This window comes from Gasterosteus aculeatus, chromosome 7 (assembly GCF_964276395.1).
Source record: "Gasterosteus aculeatus chromosome 7, fGasAcu3.hap1.1, whole genome shotgun sequence".
Classification (NCBI taxonomy): domain Eukaryota; kingdom Metazoa; phylum Chordata; class Actinopteri; order Perciformes; family Gasterosteidae; genus Gasterosteus; species Gasterosteus aculeatus.
In genome coordinates, this window is record NC_135694.1 from 27,750,530 (window position 1) to 27,778,357 (window position 27,828).

The 27,828-nt window shown below is 45.5% G+C and overlaps 1 protein-coding gene across 6 annotated transcripts; it reads right to left on the reverse strand.

Moving 5' to 3' along the window:
* Nucleotides 1-121: 121 nt before the first annotated feature.
* Nucleotides 122-27,828, reverse strand: dpysl3 (dihydropyrimidinase like 3). 6 transcript variants are annotated; one of them, XM_078106811.1, is made up of 15 exons: nucleotides 27,582-27,828; nucleotides 26,894-27,253; nucleotides 15,572-15,660; nucleotides 14,172-14,356; nucleotides 12,595-12,759; nucleotides 12,442-12,503; nucleotides 11,474-11,554; nucleotides 10,688-10,756; nucleotides 10,182-10,302; nucleotides 9,106-9,262; nucleotides 8,637-8,778; nucleotides 7,065-7,235; nucleotides 4,447-4,626; nucleotides 3,481-3,634; nucleotides 122-1,863 (listed from the first exon to the last, which is right to left on the reverse strand). In XM_078106811.1, exons 2-15 carry the CDS (start codon nucleotides 27,242-27,244, stop codon nucleotides 1,766-1,768), a joined length of 2,025 nt encoding a protein of 674 aa, XP_077962937.1. In that variant the 5' UTR covers nucleotides 27,245-27,253; nucleotides 27,582-27,828; the 3' UTR covers nucleotides 122-1,765. The 6 variants fall into 6 exon arrangements, with proteins under 6 accessions (XP_077962937.1, XP_077962936.1, XP_040037007.2 ...); XM_078106810.1 differs by having other exon boundaries at nucleotides 3,463-3,634; XM_040181073.2 differs by lacking the exon at nucleotides 27,582-27,828 and having other exon boundaries at nucleotides 26,894-27,478.

Here is a 27,828-nt window from a genome sequence, read left to right on the forward strand (position 1 = left end):
TGTGAATGGAATGCTAATGTAACTAGAAAGAATATGCAGCATTTCAATCAACACTCACTGTAAGCTTACAATTATTTCTCCTAATTAAGACCATAATAAGAAAAATGAAATACAAATCAAGTCAGTTGCAACTCATGTTTATTCAGGAAACAAATCATTCCTCCACAACACACCTTATTTTTTTTACCTGCCATCTCTGGGTTTTGACAAAACAGTAAAAAAGAAACAGCATAAAAACAATAACAAAAGGTTGTAAAACTAACATAAATACAGCATTCGTGCCTGCCTCAGACTGCCCCACCGCAAATAAAAACGCCATCTCCTTCCCCCGGCAGTGGGACAGCAAACAAATAAAAGCTTCCCTGACTGCACCGCAATCCTCGGCCTTGCCAGCAAACAGACACACAAAGAGCTCCAAACTCCCCTCAAAACCATCAGGTCCAGAGTGCTTCATGTAGACTAACGTCGCGTTCAGGCTGTTGAATTAGTGTCGGTCAGAATTTCATGAGAGGGCCGTGAGGGGATCACAAGGGAATGATGGTCTTCCTCTCGTATGGAAACAAGAGCCCAGTTCATCAGGGATGAAAAAGTAAAGCAAGAGGTGAAGTGCTGTTATCTGAAAGCAGGTGTTTGTCGCTTGTTCATTTAATTGCATCTGGTTTTCTTCATTGCCCTCAATTCTAAAGCTCGTCATTAAAAGTTATAGCTGAGCTTCAAGGGACTGTTTTTTTTTTTTTTTTTTTACTTCTTGTGAACTTTTTTTTTTTTTTTTTTGTTAATCTTTTTATTTTCCTTATCTTGTTTTCAAGATGTTTTCAGGATGACAAGAGCAGCCAATAAGCTAGAAGCAAATGCAAAGGACGGTTTCTTACAACGTTCACCACAGCCGTGATGGAGTGCGGGCAGTAAAAACAAAACCTTCGGAGATGAAGAATGCTAAAACCCTTTCTATTCATGTGGCTGTCTTCCATTATTAACATCAACAATTATTCAATCGATACAACACGGGGATGGTATTTATCAAGCATCTCAGAGGAGAGGAGAGGGGGAGGTGGTGGGGGGTCACCCACGTTGTTCCATGACCAACAGCGCTCCTGCTCCTGAGATTTGATAAATACCTTTCCCTTTTTCCGGTAAACGCAAACAGATTGCGACGAACATCATTCACAAAGCTACATTACATCTACCGTATGTACAATGCCATCTAGAGCTAATCAGTGGTACTGCACGATAAAACATGGCTAATGTGGGACCTAGTGTTGCAGACTATGGAGGAAGCAGGCTACTGAAAAGGGAGTGACATTGACAGCCAAACAGGGTGAAAGAACCACAGCGTCATTCTGAGAACGGCAGCATCCGTTTTCCTTTGAGAGCCGAGTTTGTTTGTATTCTGGTGAATTTGATGGTGAGCTGTTTTACTGGTGTAGTTTCTCGTTGCCAAATAACACAGTGAACGTGTTTGTTTGTTTTTTACTGCTTTTTACTTGCCAAGAAGAAGTGAGGCTAAAGACCGGGTCGTGTGTGTTGTGCTTTGGTGGTACCTTTTGGTGGCAATTCTCAACCACGTTAATACAAACTCCCCAGGAAAAGAGATGCTGTTCTCATCTGAGCCAGGTGTAGCGTTGTGACAGGTAAGGCGTGAGGATTCAGTGTTTTGCTCTTTTAACTAATCGTGGTCCTCTGCATCTGCTCCTCCCTCCCACCCTCCGTCCTGCACTCTGGCTGCTGTCGTTTTCTGGATGCATCCCCTCGTCAGCGCCGCTGTTTAACTGAGGGACGTGATGTTGGAACGACCACCAGGGGGCACTACGATACGCCGGCCAGCAGGCCTGATGGGGATGTCATCTGGGGTGATGGGGGGTCCTGGAACGAGAGCAGAGGAGAGAAAGATTGAAGCGGGTCACTTGGAAAAAGGCGAAGAGCTCGCGAGGCAGTCGGAAGAAAGAACGAGGGTGGAGAAAAAGGCCGATTGAAAAACGGGGATGCTTTTAAAAAACTGTAGGATATCGGACAAATAGACTCAAAAGAAAAATTGCTTCAGATGCTACGGTATGATTTGAAATTCAAAATTCATGGTTTTCAATTCAAGTTCCCCACTATTATCTTTTATTTGTAGAGAACAAGGTTAAAAGACATGGATTTCCATAGACACACTTTTATAATACTAGCCTCCATGAACTTGTATTAATGTCCCCATCTGCATGTTCATCAGTAAATGTGTGCGCATGTGAGCTGAGTGCTACTGACACATTATCAGAAGAAGCTACGGTTTGAAGCACACTGTTTCCGAAGGATGAGCCAAGACCTCTGCTGCAACAAACGAACAGCCGGTACATAAATGGAAAGTTGAATGATGTCAGCCTGTGATACACAGTATCTAAGCAAACAACAGAGTGAATCCACTCTGCAGGTGGTGGCCCTGGAAAAACCTAAATAGATTGACTCCTTCTGACATACGTGCATGCACAAGAAAACACACAGAATCCTGAAGAAGTCTGGCAGACCGAGAGCAGCCTCACTCCAGATTCGTGTAATTAGACGTGTAAATTCTTTCCGGCGGAGGTCACCGTCGTTTTTAATCGATGAGGTATCACACATGACCTGCGCTTGTAAACACGTGTTTCTCATTAAAGCCAAAAGTCCGGACACGGACACATTCACCGTCAGAGATGGAAACAAACGCCGTTCATCCGTTTTGAGGTTTTACCGTGTGCACAAAGTTGTTACTGTTTGGCAGCCTGACAAAAGCAATTTCTCACATTTGTTCAAATCAAAAGCTGGTCCATCGCCATCCATGCGAGCAATAACAAGACTGTCACTCAGCAGATCTGCACAATGGAACAGATGTGGAATGTGAATACATAACTCTAACATAAGATGGGCTTTCTTAATAAACCAATGCACAGATGCCTGGACTGGAATCTGGTAAGCTGTACATTTTAGGCTTTCAGCCAAAATTCTAATCCAGCGTGATTTACAGCAGCGCTCATGTCACGGTGTTCTAAAGAGTGAAAACAGCAGTTCTGGTTGAGAGGCTTGAGATATTGTATGTGAGTAATTCAGTGGGAGAAATATGAGAAATATGAGGTGAATTTCTTACAGATGAGTAATTACACAGAATGACCGATCTCAGTTAGGAATTAAAATGTTGAGTAGTGCAAAATAATAACCACAATTTGCTTAGTACAACGTGTATTAATCAGAACTTCACCAAAATACTGAGCTTTTTTTTTAGACGCTCATCAGAAATGTCAATTGAGTTACCATCAACAACCAACTGTTAACTCTAGGTCTACAAAGAAAACACACGACTGTTGTCCCTCACAGGCCGAGGTCCGGATAAAAGGGGCCCGCGAAGGCAGATCGCGTTCCGACCGTCTGCCCGAATCGGCACAGACCACCGAGCGGATGAGGGGCCGAGGGGCCGAGTGGTGGGGGTTCGTATTAAGAAGCTGGGCTCACCGCATTGTGCAGGGTTACCTGCTAGACTAAATCCAGACTGGTGCAGGTTTCTGACGGGCTGCTTGGTGGGGGAGGTGCGCGCCGAGGCCGAGGGGGTCCCACCGCGGGACAAGGAGAACTCGGACACGGGGCCGTCGTACATTCCCCTGGGCACCGCCCTCAGGACCGCCAGCTGGACGGGACAAACACACAAAGAGAGCAGAGACGGCGGCGTGTCAGGGCCGAAGGAAAAAGAAGCGAAAGACGTTTTTTAGTGTTTGGTACCACAGATTTTATGTTACCAACCAAGTCCACACCTGTTTTGCATTACATGTTTCTCTGTGTCTGAAATATTTACGCATTTTTCAAAGCACAATCAGTTCCAGATTTCACACATCCACACACAAACACAGACACACAAACACGAGTACACTGTTTTACAGGCTGCAGGGCAGGAAGGCCGGTATGTTGCGCATTGACTGTCAGTCTGTCTGTCGGTGACTCAGAGGACTCTTGGAAACTCTGCTGCAGAGTTGAAAAGAGACATCTGTGAACAAAGAAAGCCTCTACGGAGATAAACAGCGCACTGTTGCCACGGCGACGCGTTCTCATCACCAGCCAGCTGCAGATTGTTGAACAGTGAGACTTTTGGCCCATGAGATAAGAGGGAGAAACAGTAGGGTTTATCTAGTCACAAATCAAGTGGTCGAATGAGGTGGACTCATTACTGAAAGAGATAAGAAGGACCTTTTCTCCGATGAGCAACCGAACAGTGAGTTCGATTTCAGGACAGTAACTCATTTCCAACGGATTTTGGGAACTCTTTCAACGTATGTGGTAAGTCTCTGGAAAGTCCCCGAGTCTGAACCTCGGAGGCTGATGTCAGGCTTCGTGTATCTCCCCCACATTTGTCTTCCTCCCTCCATCCTTCCCGCCCTGTGTTCTCGCCAACATCGTAACTCCAAACCTGCCACGCAATTAGGCCCAAGTAGAACCAGTATTTACCTGCTTCCTGGCTTTAATGCGCTTGTAGGCAAAGTCGGGGAAGGGAGAGCAGGGAATGAAGCGGCCCACGCCGGAGATGATGTGCATGTTCCCGTCTTCCAGAACGATCTTCCCCTGGCAGACGACCACTTGTGGGGCGCCGCGCAGCTCCATGCCCTCAAAGACGTTGTACTCAGCAGCCTAAAAGCACACGTATAAAACAATTGGATAAGAAGGCAGCAAATAGAACTGTAGGGGCAATACAGCAAAATACACAATGTCTGAATTTGCTGTTATAGAGTAAATATATTAACACACAAACGCATAACACATACACAGAATAATAATCATATGCTAAGTTCTAATCTTCAATCGATTTTCATCTAGATTTGATCAATCGAATTTCATAAAATAATTTAACAAAACAATAAAATGGAACATCCTGTAACTTTCCTTTAAAGGACGGAGGGATGGAGGAGGCGGCAAAGTCAAACCACAACAGGGGAAGCTGTGAGAGGTGACGTAGAGACAGGAAGTGGAGGCGCAAAGCCTCCTTCTCCTCTTCTCTTCCTGAATCCCACACTCGCCCCCATTCTTCATCATTCATCACCATGTTCCTTACACTTGTCTGTTTGGCATGTACGGGCAGCTGCCACCATCCAGCTGGGGTTTCCCTCTCCTTCCCTTCACCCTCCAGTTGTCTGCCTCCTTCATTCATTCATCCCCGCTGTTGTCCCCTCGTCTTCCTCTCCTCCTACACATTCTCGCTTGTTTTACGTGACCGCGAGATTCCTCCAACCCGCGGCCCAATTTATCCTCCTCCGTATTTCCTTGGTGCCGGCTTTCTTTTCTCCCGACATGTTTCTGATCCGTGAGCCCCCCCTCCCTCCCCCTCCCCTCATTCCATTGTTTCTTGTTTCCTCTGCACACTGCCCTGTTTTCTGCAGCCGTCCAAGTTCAGGCCTGGACAGGACATAGCTAAGACGTACCGCGTGCCAAGCATGATGTCATGGCTGAGCCGAGTGTGTCCCGGAGTGGGTGTGCGTGCGCGTTGCTGCCTGTTCTTGTTTACGCCTGTTTATGTGTCACAAAAACCCTGTGTATTTCTGTGTGGACGACGACAACCGATCCACGCCAGATGTGGGCTTTTTGATGACAAATCCTATTTATTTCACTGGAGAAAGCATCCACCAACACAGTGTGCTGGTGAACAGGGCCGCTCCGGTCTGGGCCTGTCAGACTGTCCATTGAGGTAGATTCTTGTGGGAGTGGGAGCTGCCGTGCTCCGCTCCCATGTAAGAAGCCGAGGATCCTCTGTGGAGAGAGCGTGTTATCGGTCCAGTTCCCTCCGTCTCTCTTTCCATTCCCCCATTTGGAGGTGGATCAAATGTTCCGTCTCTCCCGCTAAGCAGCTGCCGTTGGGTCTTTAATGCGAGGCAAATTCGAATCTACAGACTTCTCTTCATCGTCATCATCATCATCATCCCGGAAAGCCACTCACACATGTCGTTTCCTCGTTTGTGTAATTTGCAGGCTTGTGCGAGGTCAGTCGAGCCTTGATTTCCTGTGGAAAGACTTCCCCTGCAGCCGAGTGGTCTCTCTGGGATCTTCTAATTTCGGTTTAACGGTCGAACCCTCATTATGTAAATGCCTCCTTGTCCCGAAAATCTGCCGTTGCATAATACAGCCTCGCATATTTCCAATGTAGCATAACTTGTTCTGCGGTGGACAGTCCATCACGAAACACTGCTAGCTGAGATGAATCAGTCCGGCCGAGATGTTTCCCTTGACGTCGCGGCTGTTTTCTGCTTGTGAGACACGTGGTCGGGCAATGATGCTCCAGATCTCTGAGGTTTGTGGAAGTATTTGAAAACATGTCGTACTGCTGCGTAAGCCCGTGCAATCAATGACATCCTTTAAACCCACCATGGTTGTTCAGTCATGATAAACACGTTTGGATAATGTGGTAAAGCGAATGTCATGTGTGGTGAAGCGAATACCGCTTGTACAGCTCGTAGCTTCGTTGTTGATTTACTGTAATTGGAGCGTTTTGGACACTGTTTGCACCACTGAGATAAAGTTTGTAATATTTGAATCAACTTGTGCATTTGCACGCCCCATATTTTACCTGAGAATACATTTGGTCATTGCTACCAGTTTCATGGAGATAGAGACTCGACTTAACGGCGAGAGCTGGTCGTGTGGTTAGTACGGCATGAGATTGTTATTAGCAGTGAACATCCACTGAGACTTCATTTCCGTTCAGAGGAACTGAGAACTCTCTGGAAGCTATTCAAAAATGTGCTCTCTCTCTCTCTCTCTTTTTTTCTTTCGTATTTTACACGCGCGCGCGCACACACACCGCCACAGATGTGGACACTTTTCTCTTATCTCATGTTCTGCTTTATTCTTTCACTAGAGATCAAACCCGTTTAACTGCATTTTTTTAGTTCTCAATTTTCTCCCTCAATGTCTCATAGTGATGTTTTCACCTGGGCCTCCATGTATAGCCGATCCCAAATGGGTGGACGCCATCAAGGTTACTGCCGCAGCAACAAGAAAAAGTCCTTCTACATGTATGCACTCAAGTTACCTCGGACAATAGAGTAGAAGGAAAATGACGTGAGCTGTGTACCCACCGAGTTGTGCGTCTTGGCGGTGATGGTGCGGATGGAGTCGGTGTCCCAGATGACCAGGTCGGCATCGGAGCCCACTGCGATCCGACCCTTACGAGGGTACAGGTTCAGGATCTTGGCTGCGTTGGTGCTGGTGACGGCCACAAACATGTTCTCGTCCATCTTCCCTGTGGTCTGGGAGTTACATGGACAAGGAATAGGAAGTCAAAAACCTTTTTGCACCTAAAATTCGATGCAACTGCGACTTTACTTGTTGAGCATTGTTTGGCGGTTGTGGATTTCAGGGTAAAGGGAACTGTGTCCGAAGCCGTGCAGATTACAGCTAATCCAATTAATACTGCAATTGCTTCACTCAATTGAGCCGATCGAATTGATTGTTTACAGAGACCGTTTGAGATGTGAGGTGAATAAAGCTACTTTCTCTCTGACTACAAACCACAGAATGTCTTTGATGTTGACTGTAAATTATTTACATATTTCAAATACTATTTTAAAGTCGAAACGCTTATGCACCTGAACACCTCGAAGTGTGTTTTTGTTGTGTGTTCTCACTTTACATCGGATATTAAGAGCAAGATATTAAAGGAATATTGTATCTTAATCTGGCAGATTTCAATTTGAACAATGACTACTTTTTCATGTGGGTTATGTATGGCGCTCTCACCAGGAGGCGGCTAGCTTAGCTTAGTATAAAGATTGGAAATGGCTAAATACCCTAAAACATGCAGCTGCAGGAAGCTTGATTATGACTAAGTATGGGCGTGGGCTCGGACTTTAAGTAAATACCCAAAGGAAGTTTAATAAAAAGCCAGCCCACATTTTACAGGCAGCACAGCTGTCTAAAGCTAAATGCTGTGTGTCTGTCAGCAGAACGCTGATGCAGTGATAACGAGAGCGAAGGAAGGCAGACAAATTAGTACAAAGAGTGCTGTGTCCAAGGGTGAAGGAAGGGACAGATGTGGAGATAGAAAAGGAACACAGTTACGGGGGAAGACATGAGAAATTTAGAGAGAGTAATAACCAGGCAGAATAATGCCAGAGGAAATAGGGAAAGACAAATATAAGGAAGGAGACAGAGAACAAGAGGCTTTTGGGGGATATTTCAAATGCAAATATGAGTTTTAATCTTCTGCAGAAGTTTGATGTTTGCTTGACTTCGGATTGAATGAGAACGTACGGAATATGCTGAATGACGTCCATGAAAAAATTGTAGCTTACAAAGACCTGCTGGGGGAGAAGGGATTCATGTGCACAGTAGAACAGTAGGTGTGCAAAGTAAAAAAAAACAGCAATGTTTCAAAGTCTGCGAGTCCTTTTCATAGAAGTTCTCAAGACGAAAAAGATACATTTTCTTCTTTGTACAGTTTTTTATTTGTTTCGCTTAAATTCTTGCACGATGAAACTGAACCAGACCGAATCGACCAAAAGCATCAATTCTGTTCTGATTAGTCAAAGCGGATAAGTGTTGGTAAAGCGCCATAAAGCCAAGGGTGAATATTTATGTGAATCCATCATTTCTTTTTTTTTCTTTCTCCAATTAAAAATGGAAAAAATAACCAAAGACGTAGTCCTCACCACAGCTTTATCCCAGATGAGGGTCATCCTCTCCTCCACTCCGTTAAGACCTTCTGGGATCTGAGTGAAGTCATCCTTCCCAATGGCCTTCTGGGCCACGCTGAAGGTACAGTGAGCGCTGCCAGTCACACTCAGGTCTCCACTGGGGGACGAGGAGACACACAAAACACAAAGATGGAATCACACCAGCTCAGCACCGTGTGCGCCGGGAATCACAGGTAAATGCGTTTATATCATTTCACACGACTTGTACAACAAGACCAAACAAGGACCTTTGAGTTATGAAGTTTAGCTGCTTCCAGATCCGAATAACTTACCAGAGAAAAACCCAACAGAAATCAGGGTCGGGGAATTACATCGGTCATGCTTTGGTTGTAGCTACTGCACAATGCTAGGTTGACCACGGAATTCATCAGTAATCCATCTAATGATGAACCGCTGTGGCGGTGGGAAGAGCTGCGACACGCACCTGGACAGCAGCGTGTTCAGGTAGTCTGGAGTGGTGGGATCCGGGCTGAGAGGAGGAGATGTTACAAAAGAAGCCGCCTTGGCCCAGTTCTTGCTCCAGTAGTGTGTCCCGTCGGTCCCCAGGCTGGCCGTGATTGGCTCCCCAAACACAACGTTTCCTAGGAAAGAAATAACGACAAAAGCCCCAATGAGACGAATGTGAAGCGAATCAGATCGGTTTCAGTGGTTTTTGGAAAATCAAGAGTTGCGCCGTTGAAACCTGAGTGTCTGCAGCAGAGGAACAATGCTGCATCTCTAAAGGAGCCAAACATCACCCCACAAAATGAACCAGTTTCCTGTTGGACTAATTGTAGTTTATCTTGCTATTCTGGGAATGACGAGTGAGAGTTGCTGGCGGTCCTTTCTGGTTTAAATGAGGAAAGATGATGGGGAGTAGTTCCAAACCAAGGTGTTGTCGAGCCCATAAAGGCCCCTACATGGTGTCCAAGACCAAAAGTCTTCCTGAGGTCATCCCGCTAAAACCTTCTGTGGCATTTTGCCAAAGACATCCAAACACAGATTCTTCTTCTCTGCCCTTTGCCGTTTCCCTGTTCCTTTCTCAAAAACTGTATATTTCACTTTCCATCACAGCCAGAAAGCACCTCGGTTACCCTCTGCTATTTCCTGCGGCTGTGAGGAATGGACTGTGTGACAGCTTAAACCAAAGAAAAGACCTGAATGACAAATCTGGAAATTCCTCTAGGAATAGCCTCTTTTTTCATTTTGTCCAGCAGAGCCAAACTCGGTGTACATCAGCAGCTTTAGGACGGACGGGGAAATCATCTTATAAGGGCATGGAGGTGCGGTGATGTCCTGGTATGTGCATTCGAAAAGTAGCCGGAAATCAGAGGGGAAGACGGCCACAGCAGACGTCAAATATCAAATGAATTTCCGGAGCAAATCAATTGGTTTTAATTGAATTGTTTTGTGAGATACATTTGCTTTGATGAAGCCTCGAGCCAAATACACATTGTATAAATAAAAATAAAGTGGGCAATATTCTGCCTTGTGCGGATGGGTCTAAACGCTGCTCTTTACCTTTTTTCCGGGCCTGTGAGATGATGTCAGCAGCACTCTTGCTCATGACTCGGGTCACGTAGAGAGGACAGTTGGTCTGGCTGGCAATGGTGATGGCGCGGAACACCGCCTCCGCCTCCAGCTGCAGAGGGGACACGGCATTGTAGTTGACTTGGAAATGGATTTGCCACCAGGAGTAAAAATTAAATATAAATAATAAAGATTGTTTGAAATACTCATTTTTGTGGAAGCTTATCATTTTAGCATCATCAGATGCATGAGCTAAATGGTTAAGCAGTTGCCAATAGAGCCAATGTGTGCCTTCCTATCTTCTTCATGTGCAAACACTTCCACGTATTACTGTGCTCCAGTCTACAAGCTCAACCTGGATCCAATAAGCAACAAATTAAATCCAAAAAAGGACACCAGACACCGAGTAAGCACTAATCCCACTTGGTCTCCGCTCTGTAAAGTCCTGTAACCAAGCTTTTTGGTTCTTAAAGCGCTGCTTAATGGGGCGGTCATACCTCCTCTGGCCTGCTCAGCACGTGTCCCTCCGGTCCAGTGATACCCATCTGCAGCATGCGGGCCTGCTCCTGTGGAACAAACACGCAGAAGGGAGTTAGTCATGATGCAAAGATGCTTTGAAAAGAATCATGCAATTCAAAATATTGTATAGAGTATTTCTTCTATATTTAAATTTTAAACATTTTCACTCATGAGACATAAACTTTGAAGGAAGTCATTTAATTTTTTTGCCCTTCATGTAGTTATGGAGGACAATTTAAGCTTTCCTCAAGCGGGCATCTAGTGGTTATGAGAGTTTTCCCTTGTTGTCTGTACAACAAATAACCACGCACTGATCTAAACAATGTCTCTCTATCTCATGGGCCATGAAGAAAAAATGTAGACGTGACATAACCTTGGATTCAGGAAATCAGACTCCATAAAAGCCCAAATTTAAGACTGGGATTTGCGATGTAACAGATCCGACACACACACACACACACACACACACACAGTGACATAATCCAGGTATAGTCTACAGCTCTGACTAATACCAACCCTCTCAATCCACCAGCTAATTCATGGTCATCACTTTCGTTTGTGTAAACCTCACCCACGCATTACTTTCCTACAGGAAACACATGCTGCCTCTCAGCAGTGACTGCGTGTTTAGTCTGTAGGTAGAGGAGATGCGCGGCGGTGAAGCTCGACCCGACCACTGAACGTACATCACACGTGAACGTAAATCACACCAGGACACAAGTAGTTAAGGGAAGAGCCGTGTGTGTCAGTTTACTTGTCTTTACCTCAGCGATGATCTCGCCATTTTCCGCGTGGACCTCGGCGATGCCGCCTCTCTCCGCCAGGAAGGAGAAAACTTCGTAGAGCTGGAGGAGGAAGACGCAGAAGACGGTGAGAAAGTACAGTGGCGCTGTTTGTATGTTTAGAAACCTGCTTTTGAAGCTTTTTTTTTTTCCTGTCACCCTTAAGCGACAGTTTACAAAAAAGCCCGCAATTTACAAGACGTCCACCACGACACGCTGCAATTGCTGCGTGTGGTCTCTCCAGAAACGGTTAAACCCTTGTGGGATGACCCGCCGTCGCTGTTATGTTGCCGCACCACAGTTCCTCTGTGAGCGGCATGACATCGGTTTTCGAGCTAGACTATTTCAGTTGCCTCATGTGGTCCTCAGAGCGTCCGAATTAGCCACGGCTGTGCATGAGAAGCACGAACAGTCTCCCCTCACACAGTCTGGACCTTGACCTCGTGCTTTTGCATTCGCCAGCTCGACGTACAGTGTGAACTCGCTGTGCTGTGCATCGCAGGCTGTGTGTTACATAGGGACAGTACATTGGACATCCTGTATGTATGAAAGAGGAGGCAAACTGAAGGTCGGCCTTTACTTACTGCGTCAGCAGTGACTCATTTAGACTGATTGCAAACGCTCTTATTTCATTACCTAAATGAAGTAATGATATCTAAATCAATCACTGAGTTCAGCCACATGTGCTTTATAACAAAGATGACGCATCACAAGCCGAGCCAGTGGTTTGATATTGGATACGTTTCCTAAATGGACTTGGTCATGGCTGTTTACACTGGCCACAGCCCAATTTCATTTTTAAAGAATGGGGCGGGGGTGCCGCGGTCTGTGTGAAGCTAATATTAGGGCTTCGGGAGTCTGACATAGCAAAGCAAGCATGTTAGATAAGGAGACGTGAGGCGAATTAGCTCTACTACTTCTAAAGTGTTACTAAGTTAAAGTTGGTGTACCTCACTGTTGCTCATCTGGTAATAGTCCTTGTAAGCCATGTAGACCTGGAACGAGTTCACACCTGCAACAAAGACAGACAAGGCACGCGAGGAAACGTGAGCAACGCTAACCGAGCCTGACGGGTGTAAAAGCGGTGAGTGGATGTTTGTTACCTTTCTCCTTGATGAGACTGTCCACCTCCTGCTTCACGCTGTCGTTCCAGTGGGTGATGTCCACGTGGAGAGAGTAGTCGCAACAGGTCTTCTCATCAGCCCACTGCCTCCACTGATCGTAGGCCTCCATCAGGCTGCACCCGGGATCTGGGATCACGTGGTCCACTGCAGGGCAGAGGACAGGGGACGGGGGACAGAGGACACGGGGGACGGGTAGATGTCAGGATTTGTCTGCTGGTGTTTCTACTTTTTCACTTGTTTTGTTTATCTTGCGTAATCCGTCTGTGTTCCAGCGGCGCTCCGCCGGTGGGGGCTGACCATGTCACATTACATTCTCACAATCTTTGTCCTTGATGAATTTGGGGGCATCTCAACTGTGAACTATTTTCAGACTTTTTGTTTTTGTTGTTGTTATATAACCCTGTTATTTCTAATTCCAATAATTCCAAACGTAAAATTATATTAATTTAATAAGTAAATATAATTATGCTCAAGCACCTGAAATCATGAACAAAAGACGAAATAGAGGAAGAAATATTAGATGCGCTGTTTTCTAGAATTCTTGTCTTTTTGCAGGCGCAAGGTAAAAGTCTGTTTTCACTGAAATTATTAATAGACACTTAATCCGCACTGTACACAACAGGATCACCCTGCACAATTATCCTGCTTCATATTACTCAGCTGTAATAAAATAAGACGGCCTGCTGGCTCACCAGCTGACCGCCGTCTTTATCTCATTAAACATGTGCCAATCTGCTTATCTGCTCTTTGCATGTTAATAGCACAGAACTGGCAGTAACACAAAAATAAAACTATTACTATCTAAACCATCTGAACTACTTATGTTTACCTTCACGTCAACACAACATCATCTAGAGCAGTGGTCCCCAACCACCGGGCCGCGGACCGCTACCGGTCCGTGGCCCATTTGGTACCGGGCCGGGTCTATTAATTATGTGCGCTCGTCCCTCTGACAGGTTCCCCACGCGTCACCAGGCGTTTTTCTTCACGTTTACAATTGTCCTCTTACCGTGCGCGGCAGATTCGCCCACCAGCGAACACAGAGCGCGCGACTACTACACCTCCCCACCCCCCCCCCACTGGAATCTAATCCCCCAATCAACGGACCCCATGAATGGAGCTTACTACAGTAGCAGGTCTGTTGGATGTGAATGCCCCCGTTGGAACAAAGCCAGCTGAAAAGAACTTAATGGTATCAATGAGACCGCGGCCGATGGCCGTGATAGCGTCTGGTCCGACAGCCACATGTGGCAGCCGCTGTACACCCCCATGCTGTACATAGACAAGGAGCAGGATGCAGACAGACACTGAAGCTGTATCCAGTGACGCTCCCCTCCCCCCGCCTGCCCCGTCCTGATCCAACCCCCTTAGACTAAGTCTTTTGTAGGGTCCTCTTTTGGACGGCTGCCCAAAAACAGCCCAGGACGGCTTCCAATCCCTTTCATTTCTCCTCCTTTGTTCAGGTCTCCGCCTTCTTTTTTTTCTCCCCCCCCCCCTCTTTCCAGCTACGGTTTCCAGCTCAAACTCAGTTGGAGAAGCTTTCCTTCGCCTCTTACCGATCATGGTCGTGCCCCCGGCGAGCGCGGCCTTCGTTCCCTGAGCGAAGTCATCCACGGTGGTCGTTCCGCGGTACGGCATCTGGAAGTGGGTGTGGATGTCGATGCCGCCGGGGATCACCATCTTCCCGTTGGCCTCGACGGTCTTCACCCCACCGGGAACAATCAGGTTGTCGCCGATCTGCCTGTGGAGGGTATTATAATTGGATCAGGCTGATGCACTTTCAAATGAATCAAGATGACAAATGAGTAAAGCGAGCGTTCCTCAATATGATATTATTAGACATCTTTCTAATCCATTTAAATCCTGGGCAAATGTTTTTGACTTCAGACTGGCCCCCAGAACACCGCCCGCCACGCTTGAAGCCGAATGTTGTCACCGTGCCAACACACAGAAGAAAAAGCCTGTTGTTCAGACTTTATGGAGGGGACGCGGCAGAGACAGAGAGACAGACAGGAGCCGGTGTCTCTGCGAGTCTGCCAGCAGCCCGATGGTCCAGCAGGCATCTGGGTGTTTATTATGCAACACCAGGCTTTCTATGGGTACCTTTCTCTGAGCTGCCTCACTAAAAGGACAAACAAGGGCCGGGGGGGGGGACAAATGAGCCTATAATGGAAAAATCGAGTGAGGACAGGACAGACAGTGACAGAGGGGACTAACTCAGGGAGACACAGAAAGTGGGGTTGACGAGGACCCGCTCACATCGCCTCAGCTCGGCTTTGACCCGAATGGAACAACTCTTGATTTGACACAAGTGCACATACATTTGGTTTAAAGCGTCCACATGTCAAAAAGAGTGACGCAACAGAGTTTTACTCCTAGTGTCTCAAGGTCGTTTGAGAGAGGCGGCGTAACTTTTCCCTGCCCGTCTTCTAAGGATTCCAGTCATAGTGAAACACATCTATAATTACTCGGATCTTGTAAGAAACATTTGAGACAATTTAATATTTTCATATTTTTGTCCATTGCAACTGCATGCAATTATAAAAAAAAACATCTTTCCTGGATATTTGAGAAACATGGACTATATATTCTAGTAAGTATTCTTATGGCATTACTTACTGCATTTACTTCTGCTTTACATTCAGTCAGACGGATCAAGATTGACACTGTGGCTCATTGCACAGATGAACGTCATTCTTGGGGTCACAGATTTCGATTGGGAGAATGTTGACAATAAGGAACCACAATTGACCCGGCTGACCCATCAAATATAATCCACATTACTTCACATGCTGAGAAAAATGTGTTCTAAAACTATTCTTTTAAAAATGAATTTCTCCAAGAATCTGCATTCAAATAAGAAATATGCTGTTTGACATGAGGGAGGCGCAACAGATGAAAGCAAATGGATTGCAGCAATGAATAAAAGCAGAAAGGAGGACAGAGGAGGACTCACTTAATGAGGCCATCCTCCAAGTAGATATCGGCATGGAAGGACTGGTCATCATTCACGATCCTCCCTCCTTTGATCAGAAGCCGGTCGCTCTGTAGAGAAAGGGATGGGGGGGTGGGGGGGGGTAAAGGACAAATACATTTTTATGATTTGATGCAGTTTTCTGTCCAACAAAGACCCACCTTGACTTGAAACATTGTCAAGTAAGCAAGCAAGCAAGCTTCATTAGAGGATGATCTACCAAAGGCAGATCATTTGTTGGACAATGGCTTTTTATTTATCTTAAGCAGGATCATTTCCTCCTTCTTCCACCCAGAGGAGACTAACAATGCCATGGAAGAGAAAGGGCATGTTTGTCGGTCTTGTCCTGTGTAAACACACCACATGCACTGTGTCTGTGGACCCGTCAGTGGGTCGGCCTGTCGGCCTCTCCTTGTGCTCTTGTGCTTCAAAGTGCTCGGATGGGAGTGACCCGTATCTGCAGCGATGTCTTCTTGACCTCGTTGTTAGAGGACTTCAGCCAGTAAGACCGAGGACCATCTAGCGCTGTTCTTCAATGGAAAAGGACCAGTAAATCTATTGACAATGCAATGACAATTGCGTGTTAATGTGAATCCTGATTATTATTTTAAATTAAAAGCGGTATGTCTAACGTAAGGGAGAGCTCCTTTTCCCTATTGCATCATCTCTGTCAACGTTCTCATGATATCTGCCTTCCAGCTTGCAAGGATCACATATGGTGGTGCGAATTGAATATCAGGAGGTAACTTTAAAATGACTGCACGTGGTGATAACCATTTGAGAGGCTGACATTTTGCTGCTGGTAGCAGAATCAAAGCTGCTTTTATGGACTGATCATGGATTAACATCTTAACCATGGTCATCCAGCTTCCATTACGCAACAACTGTGGTTGTTGTTCTCTCCATTTATCCCACAGACCAAACGGCAGTATTATATCAATATTGCTCATTGATCATGTGACGCAGGATATTTTTAATCCGCAGGAAAAAAAACAACAACCCCCGACTGCTGAATGTGAACGGTGCTCTAAAATGAAACTACAGAGCGTTGTCGCCCTGTGAGACGGCCCTTCAACTTTACATTCCGTAATATGGTCTGATCTGGCCGTTGCCGTGACGCCACACAGCCAGACACCGAATCTGCTGCTGCCGCTGCACCGCGGACCGATTTTAGCAGGGCGTTGGCATGGCAACGGATGACTGGGAGGGAGGGAGACCAGAGAGGACAGGAGACTGGGCGCCTGGTTTTTGCTGACTTGTTGGATAGCTACATCAGTGAGCAACGCGGCTGTCAAACCAGGTGGAGGGCTACGTGCAGAGAGGGGAGTGCAAAAAGGAACACTGTGCAGGATAAAAAATTCCCATTATAAAAGACTGCTACAGACATATTTATCCCAACATAACATGTGTGCAGGGATTTACTCCCCTGACAGTGAACCAAGTGTTTCATCACTATAAAGCACTGTGGCCACTCCCTCACACGACACAAAACAACTGTTTTGTTTGCATCTCGGATGATACAAAATATCTACTGAGCTCACAAGCACGAGCCAAGTGTGGGTTTGTGTGTGTATGATTTAGATGGTGACGTAGCAGTGGGAAACAGAGCCCGGATCTTTCCCTGGAAACCACACCCTGTAGCACATTACAACACACAGTCATCAGCGTTTGGAGCCCAGATCATGCTGCAGAGCGCACGGCTCAGAAACTGTGGCTCAGTAGCTCAGAGAGCATCTGGATGACTGTGGCCTTGTTTTGTGGATGAACTGGATGACTTGGAAATGATGAAAGTCTGCACCTTACCGAGAGGTGAACCTTTATTGATTTCTAGGATGTATTTCATTCGTGCATTTTATTGCCACGCTTGTTTCTCTCCTGGTTTTTTTGGAGACCTCTTGGAGCGATGGCTGTCGTCGGCTGCTAGCTGTTAAGCTAATTCATGCGGTGTAAAGTGCCAGTGAATAAAAGGGTGTTCTAAGTTCAAACAACATATTAATTGATGAAAGTGTGTGCTGTAATATCCAAAAAGGAGGATGCAATGTATTGACAAGCATCACAATTATTTGTGCGATTGAGTTGTTGAATCATAATCGAGGCAAATGAAGATTCACAACACTAACACTGCAGCAATGCTTTGAGAATACTCACAAAGAAATAACATGCATCAAGGAATTGTGGTTCACATTCACAACTGTAGGTTAAATATTTTTGTTTTAAAATCAAGGAGAGAATCAGACGTATTTATATGATTTATAATACTGCAGTGAGGGGTGTGCCCTCATACATGACTACCTTACTGAAGTGCTTCAGCAGCCTCTCTTTATCCCTCACACACACACACACACACACACACACACATTTTCCTCTTCCAACTCTCCCCACTGGCCTTCAACAGCATGCAAGAGAACACAATCATTTGACAATCAATACCATTTCCATCACAACCCGGCAACTGTCAGTCAGCTGTCTTTAGTATTCCATTTGAGTTAATGCATCTGCTAGTGCCATGCATAATGCATAATGTATAATGCATAATACTGTGACTGTGGACTGTGTCTAATACTTGGCTTGAGTTATTCCCAGTCAGTGCAAAATCAGATGTTAACTGTCCAGCATCTATGGATTACCAAGCTGTGAAAACACTTCGTTTGTTTCTGTATTATTATCAGAGTATTTATTCTGGCTTTTCCTAACAGAACCTACGACAAGCAGACCACAACCTTTTCCACAGCTCAAGTCATTCAACCACCAACATTTAATAGAAGTGAAAAAAAGGCTGATTTTCCAATAATGTCACTGTTACTTATTCAATGTGTGCTAAAATACTGTTTATTGTTTGACAATTCATCTGGGATTTTATTCAATTTTCCATTTCTGCATTATTTTGACTATTAATCATATGATGGACAGAAGATGAATGTTGTGTCAAATGGAGGATGTGACCACGGATACTGGAGCCTTGTTACTGCTTTTTCTGCCGCGGCTCATTTTGCCATAATGGATATTGATTTATGTTGATTCTCTCCTGCACCTCATCCAGATTTCCTTTTGGACATTGATTTCAACCACTTGGAAACAACTGAGTCTCTACCTTGTTTTAAGATGTTCAGATGTATTCCATCCCTGTTTTACACAGCTCTGCCCAGACAGCCTGCACACTGGGATTTGCGAAGAAATACTTGGATCCATTTAGACATTATATGACTGGTTTGGACTGGCAGAGGCAACTCTCAAAACGGGACAAACCCATTGACCAGACATTAGCCTAAAAATGCTCTTTTCTTTTCTTGCTTTCCCCGAATAAACAGCTGCAGCAGCAGATGACGTAGAGATGCAATTCAAAGTGTAGAAGAGAAACACATTTCTAATCTACACTTTGCCATGTGCAAGGCAACAGTAATGCTCTTGATGTTGATCCTGATTTATTCTGACCTTTCAGGGTCAGTGACCATGACCTTGTTTGTCAATCACATCGCTGTTACAGTGCCAGGTTTTTAGATTCACTGGATGAGCTTGTGCAGTTTCCAGTTATTCCCCATGAAGGAGCCAATATATTGACAATACAGACATTAGCTGTAGGTAACTAGCTTTAGGAGGCTAACTAGCCGTATACACACTAGTGATGTAACAATTGATCTGGATCAATATACCAATTAAATGGTCTGTGATTCAACATCATCATACATCATTAGGATGGAACTTTATTTTGAAGTTCTGAGTCATGTTGAAATAACACATAAGGAAGATTAGTGCTTTTAGCTTATTACTGGCTTATAAAAAATTGATGGCTTGATAAAAAAATGTAATAGCCAAAACAACACAAATGTTACCAACTCATCTTCCTTTTCATTAGCGTACTTGTTTGCGTGTGATTGCATGCATGACTGTGACCTACTCTTGCCGCTGGGTACACAGCAGAGGATTTGGTTTTCCCACAAATACGAACAGTTGGATAAGGATTAGCTCGAACACACGTCACACAATCACAACTGAAAACAACCACGAGGGCTTATAAAAAGCTCCAAAAGGATCCAAGTTGCTGCAATCAGAGAAATGTATAATCATGCATGTTATCAGTCTAAACTGACACAAGAATTACAAACTTTAACTGTGAGCTTCCAGTTCCTTAACTGTTCCAGGTACATTTTAGAATTGGGGAAAAGGTTTGAAATGCATATCTTCTCCCTTGAGCTGACAAGCTTATCTATTAAAGTATCTCGCAGACGACGTAAAGTTTGGTTCAAAAGAAAGTCATGTCATTCAACAACAAGGAAAAACAAAGCAGCCCTAGCTGCGCAGGACGCTGTCATTTTCTCTTACACAAGGCAGCGGCAGTGATCGAAAATAGACGACAGGATGTTATTCTTGAACAACTACGCTGATATGCACTGACAACTTTTTTCCACTTCCACCAGATCGACTGTAGGGAGAAGCTCATAAACTGGGATGCAAATTGCTAGTATCCCCTCCAGCAGGCTTAATAAGCCGGGATGTTACATGTCTGTGAAACGGGCCGTTAGTGGAGACCTCCATTAGCGGGTAGGGAGATCCTTGCGTGGGTGAAAAAGCAGGGGGGGCAGGCAGGGACCAGAGGAAGAGGGAAGTCATGGGGAGTCTGCCGCTGCTTCAGCCCTGTTGCCTAGCGCGCAAAAATATTTACTCTTTACCCAAAACTGCACAGGATTTCTCTTTCACATTCTGGGAAGGCAAAAAAAAAAGAAGAAAAAAAAAAGAGACTTATCAATCTAAATCAATCGCTAAAGCCCCCGCCACCGGAGGTCTTACAAAGACTGAGTGTAATAGGCTGGAGCAGTGTAACAATGTTACCATGGCAACACAAACAAAAGACAAAACCCAATATGGATCTGATTAAGCCAAACAGGTTGAATTATAAACTCCCTCATTCGAGACGCCTGAGAAGTGTGTGTGTCTGTGTGTCTGTGTGTCTGTGTGTGTGTGTGTGTCTGTGTGTCTGTGTGTGTGTGTGTGTGCGTGTCAATTCCCCACAGACCAAACAGCGGCTGTATTTTGCTGCCACCACAACTGTATGCTGGTCGCCATGGTGAGTCGCACGGCAACGCCTGGGTGGTCACGGGGTATGTTGTCTGCAATCAAGCCCACTTTGCTGCCGCCGACGTGGGGATGGCACACTCTGGTGTGGTGGAGCCCAGTTTTGTGGTGCGTCAATGGGGTGGGGGGTGCTGGAAGGGGGGGCGCAGCTTTCCTTTCCAAGGGCCTTGTCCAAAGATGCTCATTCCAGCTGGAGTGGATTACTGATGACATGTACCAGCCTGGAACAACACTGGGGCCGCTGTGAGCGGGTACGAGGGAAGAGAAGAACCACGCCTAAATCTGACAGAGCCGCTCTGGCGGGGAGCAGACTCGAGGCAACAGCTGGTTTGGAACGGGCAACCGTGGAAATACAGAAGGAGAGTCTGTGGGGAGACGGTGGAGGGAGGGGAGGTGGGGGGTGGGTGAGCAGTATGAACGCCAAAATTATTATTCAAGACATCCAAACTTTTGGGGAAGCTGGTAGTCCGTTCACAGAGCGGGGGGCTCTGTTCCAGTACATAGGTCACTTCAAGACCACCTTAAAAAAACAAAGTCCACCAAATTAATACGAAAGTTAATGTTTTTGTCCATTCCCCCAGAAGGACACGTAGGAGTGTTATCTCTGCTCTGATCAAGGTCAGGTTGCAACTCAGTGGAGCTCTTGGAGGAATTAAACAATGTCTGGACCCAGATAGCAAATATCTTAGTGCCATCAAACTCAATCACGTTGCATTAAACTATGAAACTATCAGGACTATGAGGAGACAGATCTTATCTTGGTGAGCCATTACTCACTTACACATTTTTGTGCAATCAAACATCATGTGTGTTTGGACATAACTGTCATGGCCTATGAAGGTTGACACCCCAAAATTGTACCCTAAGAGAAGGTTATAGAAAAAAAAGCACCCAACCTCATTAACATTTCTATCCCCATAATACAAATTCTGCTCTATTTAGCATATTATATGTATTATTAAGATGGGCTACTTGAAGAGTAAAATGTGCTGAAAATACCTGACCTGAAAGACCTGCGTCCCCTCAAAAAAAACACCCAATGGTGACACATCAGCTGAGGAGACGAGACAAAGGCCGAGCAACACACCCCAGACTGCAGCCTGAGCTGCAACAATGAAAACTGGAAGGCAGGCCTTTCAGACTCACACACACACAGACGGAGAGAGAGAGAGAGGGGCTTCTCTGCAGCAGTACCACAAACCAGCATCCAGCCGGCTGCCCCCCGGAATTCAACCTGCAGCCCCCGGTGCTCCGCCTGGAGTCTGAATCCTTCTCCCACCCTTCATGCAAAGACACGAGCAAAGCCCCACCACAAGGCCTGCTCAGAACAGCTCATCACAAATGGGCGTGTTTTTTCCTCCACCTCTCTTTTTTCCTCCCCTTCGCTGTCCCCCTGCAACCCCCCTGCAACATGAACAGGAGCCGCAGGGGACACATTTAAATGCATTAATTATTTTTAAGAAATAAGGAAGGGATGCCCACGGATTGCGCATACATTCACGCTGCTCTGCCTTCCCTTCAGTATTCAGCCTACAAGTAAGCCGCAGGGCTGTAATCAGGTTATAGTATCATCAGGATGCTTTGAAGTGTGTCACTAAACACGTTCGAATCAAAATGGCGAGAGGGATTAACGTTCCTGATCAATAGCAAGTGATCAGTTGGGGGCCGAACAAATCTCCTTAAGACAGAAAAAGGCTTAAGACACATTTGTTAAAAAAAAAAATCAAAATGATTGTAATTGATTCACGCTTATATGGTTGATGGGTTTCTATTTATTGCTGAATGTTTATAATGTGTAGCAAAAAGCGCACCAATGCAACGTGGATAATGATACGGATGTAACAATGAGAATAACAAAACGTCACCACAAACTCACATCTATACACTTCAGAGAGCCATCGGTCCCCGCAGACACATCACAGTGATTTGTATTCACTCATTTATTTTTTTATTTTTTTCATGGGCGAGCCGGCTCGGCGCGCGCACGGTGCCGCTCAACAAAGAAGATGCGGGACACCTTTAAGAAAACGCCTCATCTTCCCCGCCGTCGCTATGGCAGCCAGTCGTGCCGTTTCATAGTGCGTATTTATATTTCCTCCGGCGACTTTCAGTCCGGTCAATGCAAAGAAAAGAAGAAAAAAAAAAGACGAGCCCCGAGTGTCACCGGGGGCCTCGTTCATATCGCGCTGCGTTAGAAGAAATTTTAAAAAAAACCACTGCAACGCAGCGATTTCTGCAAGTTCGCACAGCCAATGAAGCGTTAATAACTCTTTTACTCACTGTGATCTTTGGGATGTTCTTTTTTCCTTGGTAAGACATTTTTCCTCGCACGATTCCACCTTTTGAAGTCAAAGCTTTTTTTTTTTTTTTGAGAAGACGGTGAGAGGGGGGGGGGGAGGAAAAAGGACGCTATTCCCTCTCGGATGCTGCAGCGGCCCTCGCCTGGATGGGAGCTTCAGGGAATGGTCGCCACTCTCAAGTCAGTGCGATGCAAAGTGCCGTGCAGAGAGCTGCGGGAGCGTGCGTGGCTCGGTCACACAGCCGGGCCCCTCCCTCAAATCGGCTCAATTGGAGGGGAGTGATGTCACAATCATTCCACCGGAGGGCGCAGTGGAGCAGCTGCTGAACAGCCCTGCAGACAGTTGTCTGCGTTACTGAGCTGACGCACTTTTTTTCCTTTTTTTTTGCAGATATAAAACACATGCACGGTATTAGTCATTATTAATCAATTAATCAGGTGTTTGTCTTCCTTGACAAGAGAACGAGTTAATCCGAGCCGTCTGGTATCGAATGCAGCTTTTTGTGGACTAATCTGCTTCTGTCACAGCCGAAGTCACTCAACGGAAGGAATTGGTCAGAGTAGGAGGCCAATAATAAAATACTTAGTAGAAAGTTGCAAATCACCTGCAAAAAAATGTTTTTAACTCCCACTGTATGCAGTTCAACAGCGATGAACTGAATGAATATACTTTTAAGATAATGATGTTTTAAATATGTAAATATTCCCTTAAATTACTCCGTAACTTTTCTTTGGTAAACAGAAATGTTCTATGAAAATATAAGATTACGGTTTGTAAGAGTAGAAAGCTTTACATGTAATTACCTCAAGATTTTGTTTTTGTGGAAACAGAAGAGGAGCAAAATGGTGTAGCAGCTGTCACAGAAACGGCCCACCACATTACACACCCCACATGTCGCCCCCCCCCCTAAAAACACACACACACACCCTCTCTGCATGCCCCCACCCGGCCATGTGTCTCTATTGTTTGGACCTAAAGTGGATCCCCTTTATCCACCAGTCGTTTCCACCACCACTTCCCTCCCCGGCACTAATGCACCCATAATGAGGTTCAGATACATACATGTGAGTGTGTGTGTGTGTGTGTGTGTGTGTGTGTGTGTGTGTGTGTGTGTGTGTGTGTGTGTGTGTGTGTGTGTGTGTGTGTGTGTACTACTACCATCAATGAGAAAAACAGACTTTTCATAGTTTTCAAAAATGATAGTAGTGGTTTAATAATGAATAGATTTGAGCCATTTTGAAAAACCATTTACTTTGTGATTAATTTCATATTCTGACAATCTCATATTTAATTGTCACTGATTGTCTTCGTCCTCCTTTTGGCTGCATGAAGACGCATCTCCTGCCCGCTAACATGTCCTTTCATGGCAGTGAAGCAGTACGGCATTACCTCAGCATTCCCAGGCCTTGCAGAATGCATCAACAACTCACATCAAGTTCGCAGACCTGCTATCAGTGCAGGCCGCATTAACCAGCTGACACTGATAGACAGACAGGGGGGCAGACAGATCAAGGATGCAGAAAAAAGAGACTCTGCTGGGTCATCAAAGCTTCACCAGGATGAAGAAGCACCTCGGTCGCCCCAAATGGAAGAAAAAACTCCTGAACATTCCCTTCGATCCCTGAAAATGACATCAAATTAAATTACTCAGTGACACGCGCAAGATGACCCTGATGACATCACTGTATTTTCTTTGATCAGACGATGCTCCCCCCGAGCTACAGAAGATATGAGATTATGTTTACCGGCTGAGAGGTACTCCTTATGGGTCAACCTATAACTACTGGCGCTCTCTTTCTCTTCCAGAATCTTACAGAATTACAAGGTATCGTTTCAATTTCTGCTTCGATAACCACCAAATTATGAAGAAATCCTTTATAATTGGTGTATGAAGACCTCCTTCCAGTCTGACTACAACTCCTGCAGGATAACAAAGGCGGTGCCCCCCCCCCCCCCCCCACCCCCCCACAAACTCCCCTGGGACTGTGGCTAACCACTCCCCACTTTACCCCCCATTACAGCAGATGATCGAACTAATTGGGTGACCAGACGAGAGGAAACAAATAAAATACAAAACCACCATAGTTATTCTTTATGAATTTATTTTGTCAAATAATTAAGTAAGTAATCCAAGATGTAGCCGCGTCCTGAAGCATACCCTGTTTTACTGTCTGTTCTACTCTTCATGGGACCATCATTTACCAAATGAAGATGAAGCTGTGTTGAAGAACACTTGTGATTGAGATCATAAGTTCAATATTTAGTGGGGTGTTAAACCAAGTGATAAGTAGGGTCCTTTTCTTTGTCGCCCCTTGCTGGCTGGCAAAGAAAATGCAAGTTCAAGGCGGAACCGCGTTGGGTTCATCTTTCAGGACTGGAGATTGTCACCTGATAACTACAACGTCAACACAAGCTGAATCATTTAATAATATAACCTAATAAAATAACCACACATTAACCCAAACAACAAATAACAACAACAACTACAGCATTTTTATGTCAACTCCATTCTGCATTCTTTGACAACGTGAAAGTGGTAAATTAAAGCTCCAAAAAGAGACACCTTTGCATCTAAAACGGTCATATTTTCCACCTGTCATTATTTTGCGCTGAGAGGCTTAAACCAAGTTGTCATCCACACTGTCAGAAGAGTAAGCACGTCACTGCTGTCAGTCTGATGTCCTCAAACACTCCACAAACAAAGCTAAAAGAAGTGCACAGTCAAACTGTGTCTGTTGATTTCAGCTGAATCATCTAGTGCCTCGTGAGGTGCAATGTTGCAGTTCAGCCTCAATCCCCTGGAGGGGGTGGGGGGGATTATTATTATTATTATTAGGTGATGATGTGAGGATTCAAACCGGTTGGTTCAGGCGTGTGCAAACAAACATTTGTCATCTCAATCAGTGCCCTTAAATGAGTCGTGCTGTCTCACAGGAGGTCTGTCACTCTTCTTTTTGCAGCTGTGATGAATCTGCCAGTGCAGCAAGAACAGCAGCAGCCTTGTTTGGCTCATGCGGATGGACTTAGAGCGGAGACGTGTTTAAATTGTACAAACTTCAAGTGGGACGTAAAAATAAATCATGAATAGCTGTTGCAATTGATGGTTGTCTTTTTTGACCGTTTTTTGTTAATGACATAAGACTGCAACACAAATTGTTAAAACTCATAACCCTGTACTGGTGATGTTTCAAGCGTCGTACAGAGAAGCCTATACGCACGTTAAAGACCAAAAATCAGGAAAAACTAAGTTAAAATAGGACACGGCATCCTCGGACATCCTGTGAAAAAGACATGTAGTCCTGTCGTAAAGATGAACGTGTGATTTTGGTTTTGATACGACAGCATGTACCAAGTGTGTCCATCTCCTGCAGTGCATGTAATTGTCATACAATGCTTCCTCTCTATTCTTTGTAGGTTATGTCATTAGTAAAACTGTTGCTGCAAAAGCAACACGTGTTGCATTTTCTGTTCATTGAATTTTTCTGCTTTGGAAAATCTTGTCTGTCTTCAAGACGTTAAACAGTAGCAAACACTGTAAGTAACCATCATCTAATTTTTCAACTTTTTTGGCAGGTACTGTTTATTTTCCCTAATTCATTTGAGATAAAACATATTAAAAAAAAAAATCTTTGCTGTGAAAGTAAATGACCTGGGGACCTATACTTGTTAAGAGGCTGCTGTTATTTAATCAGCATTTAACATTTTTAATAAGGTTCTTCGATCTACAACCTCATGTCATACAATCATACAATGTGTGGTCTCATCCACTTTGCACTGGTTCCCAAATGCATTGTGCACAAATACAGCCTCTCTCTTATGGATGATGGAGAGATTCAAAATGTGTAATTGCGAAGGTAACAGTCACAGCAGCGACAGCAGAAACCAGCTCCTCATCCTCATGCTGCCATTCACGCCAAAGTTGCACCCTCCTCACCTTCTCGTCCGGCAGGTTCTGCAACTCTTCTTTGCCGCCGCTGGTCCTGATCTCCACCCGAGGGGACACGTCCCCTCTTCGCCCTTCCGCACCGCGGGGGATCTCGCGGTCACTCGCCGGGCTGCGCGCCTGCGGACCGGTCTCCCGCCTGACGGTCCTCGGGGTGCGGGAGCCCCTCTGGCCGACGCTCAGCGCGTCAAAGTCGATGGTTTTACTCTCGAACGCGCCTTCGACGCTGCAAAACAAGCCGCCGTGTTTCTGCCGGGCCACCGGGTCGGCGGTGCCGGGTCGGGCGAGATACACCGGCAGGTCGTCCTCCGCCTTGTCCCCGTTTCCCCGGCGCTCTGCCATGCTGGAGCGCTGCGAAAGTCCCCGAGAAAAGGTTAAAGCGGGGCTTTAAAGCGGCGTGTGCGCGCGCGTGCGTGCATGCGTGATGCTGTGGAGAAGCCTGGGCTGTCAGGAGTTGACTTAAGCTACGACACTGGTGCCTGGTTACATAAGTGCCCGTTAGATGTTCAAATAAAAAAAACGACTTCTTTTTTATGATTATGGACTGAAATGTGCCGTTGACCTGCAGTAAAAGGGCCCGCAGACCGAGGGGCCCTCACATGGAAATGTGCTGACAGCTGTCTGGACACGTGTACCTTATAGGCCTACTTACTACTGGCTGGTTTTTACAAGAACTTACCTTTATTGCGAATAATAAACCAGTAGTTTGTTTCAGCTGAATCTATATTCCCACTTCTAATAGTCTGCAACCTGATGTGGAAATCAGCTGATTGGTTTCAGGTGAGCACTCGGCAGGTGAGGCGAGATTCCGGCGTCCGGTCGGAGCTGTGCTCTTCGTCGCTGTCCCTTCAGCACCACTGAAAATGTTTCTCTCTCTCTCTTCCCCCGCTCACCCATCATCCACAGGCGGAAGCATCTCAATCCAA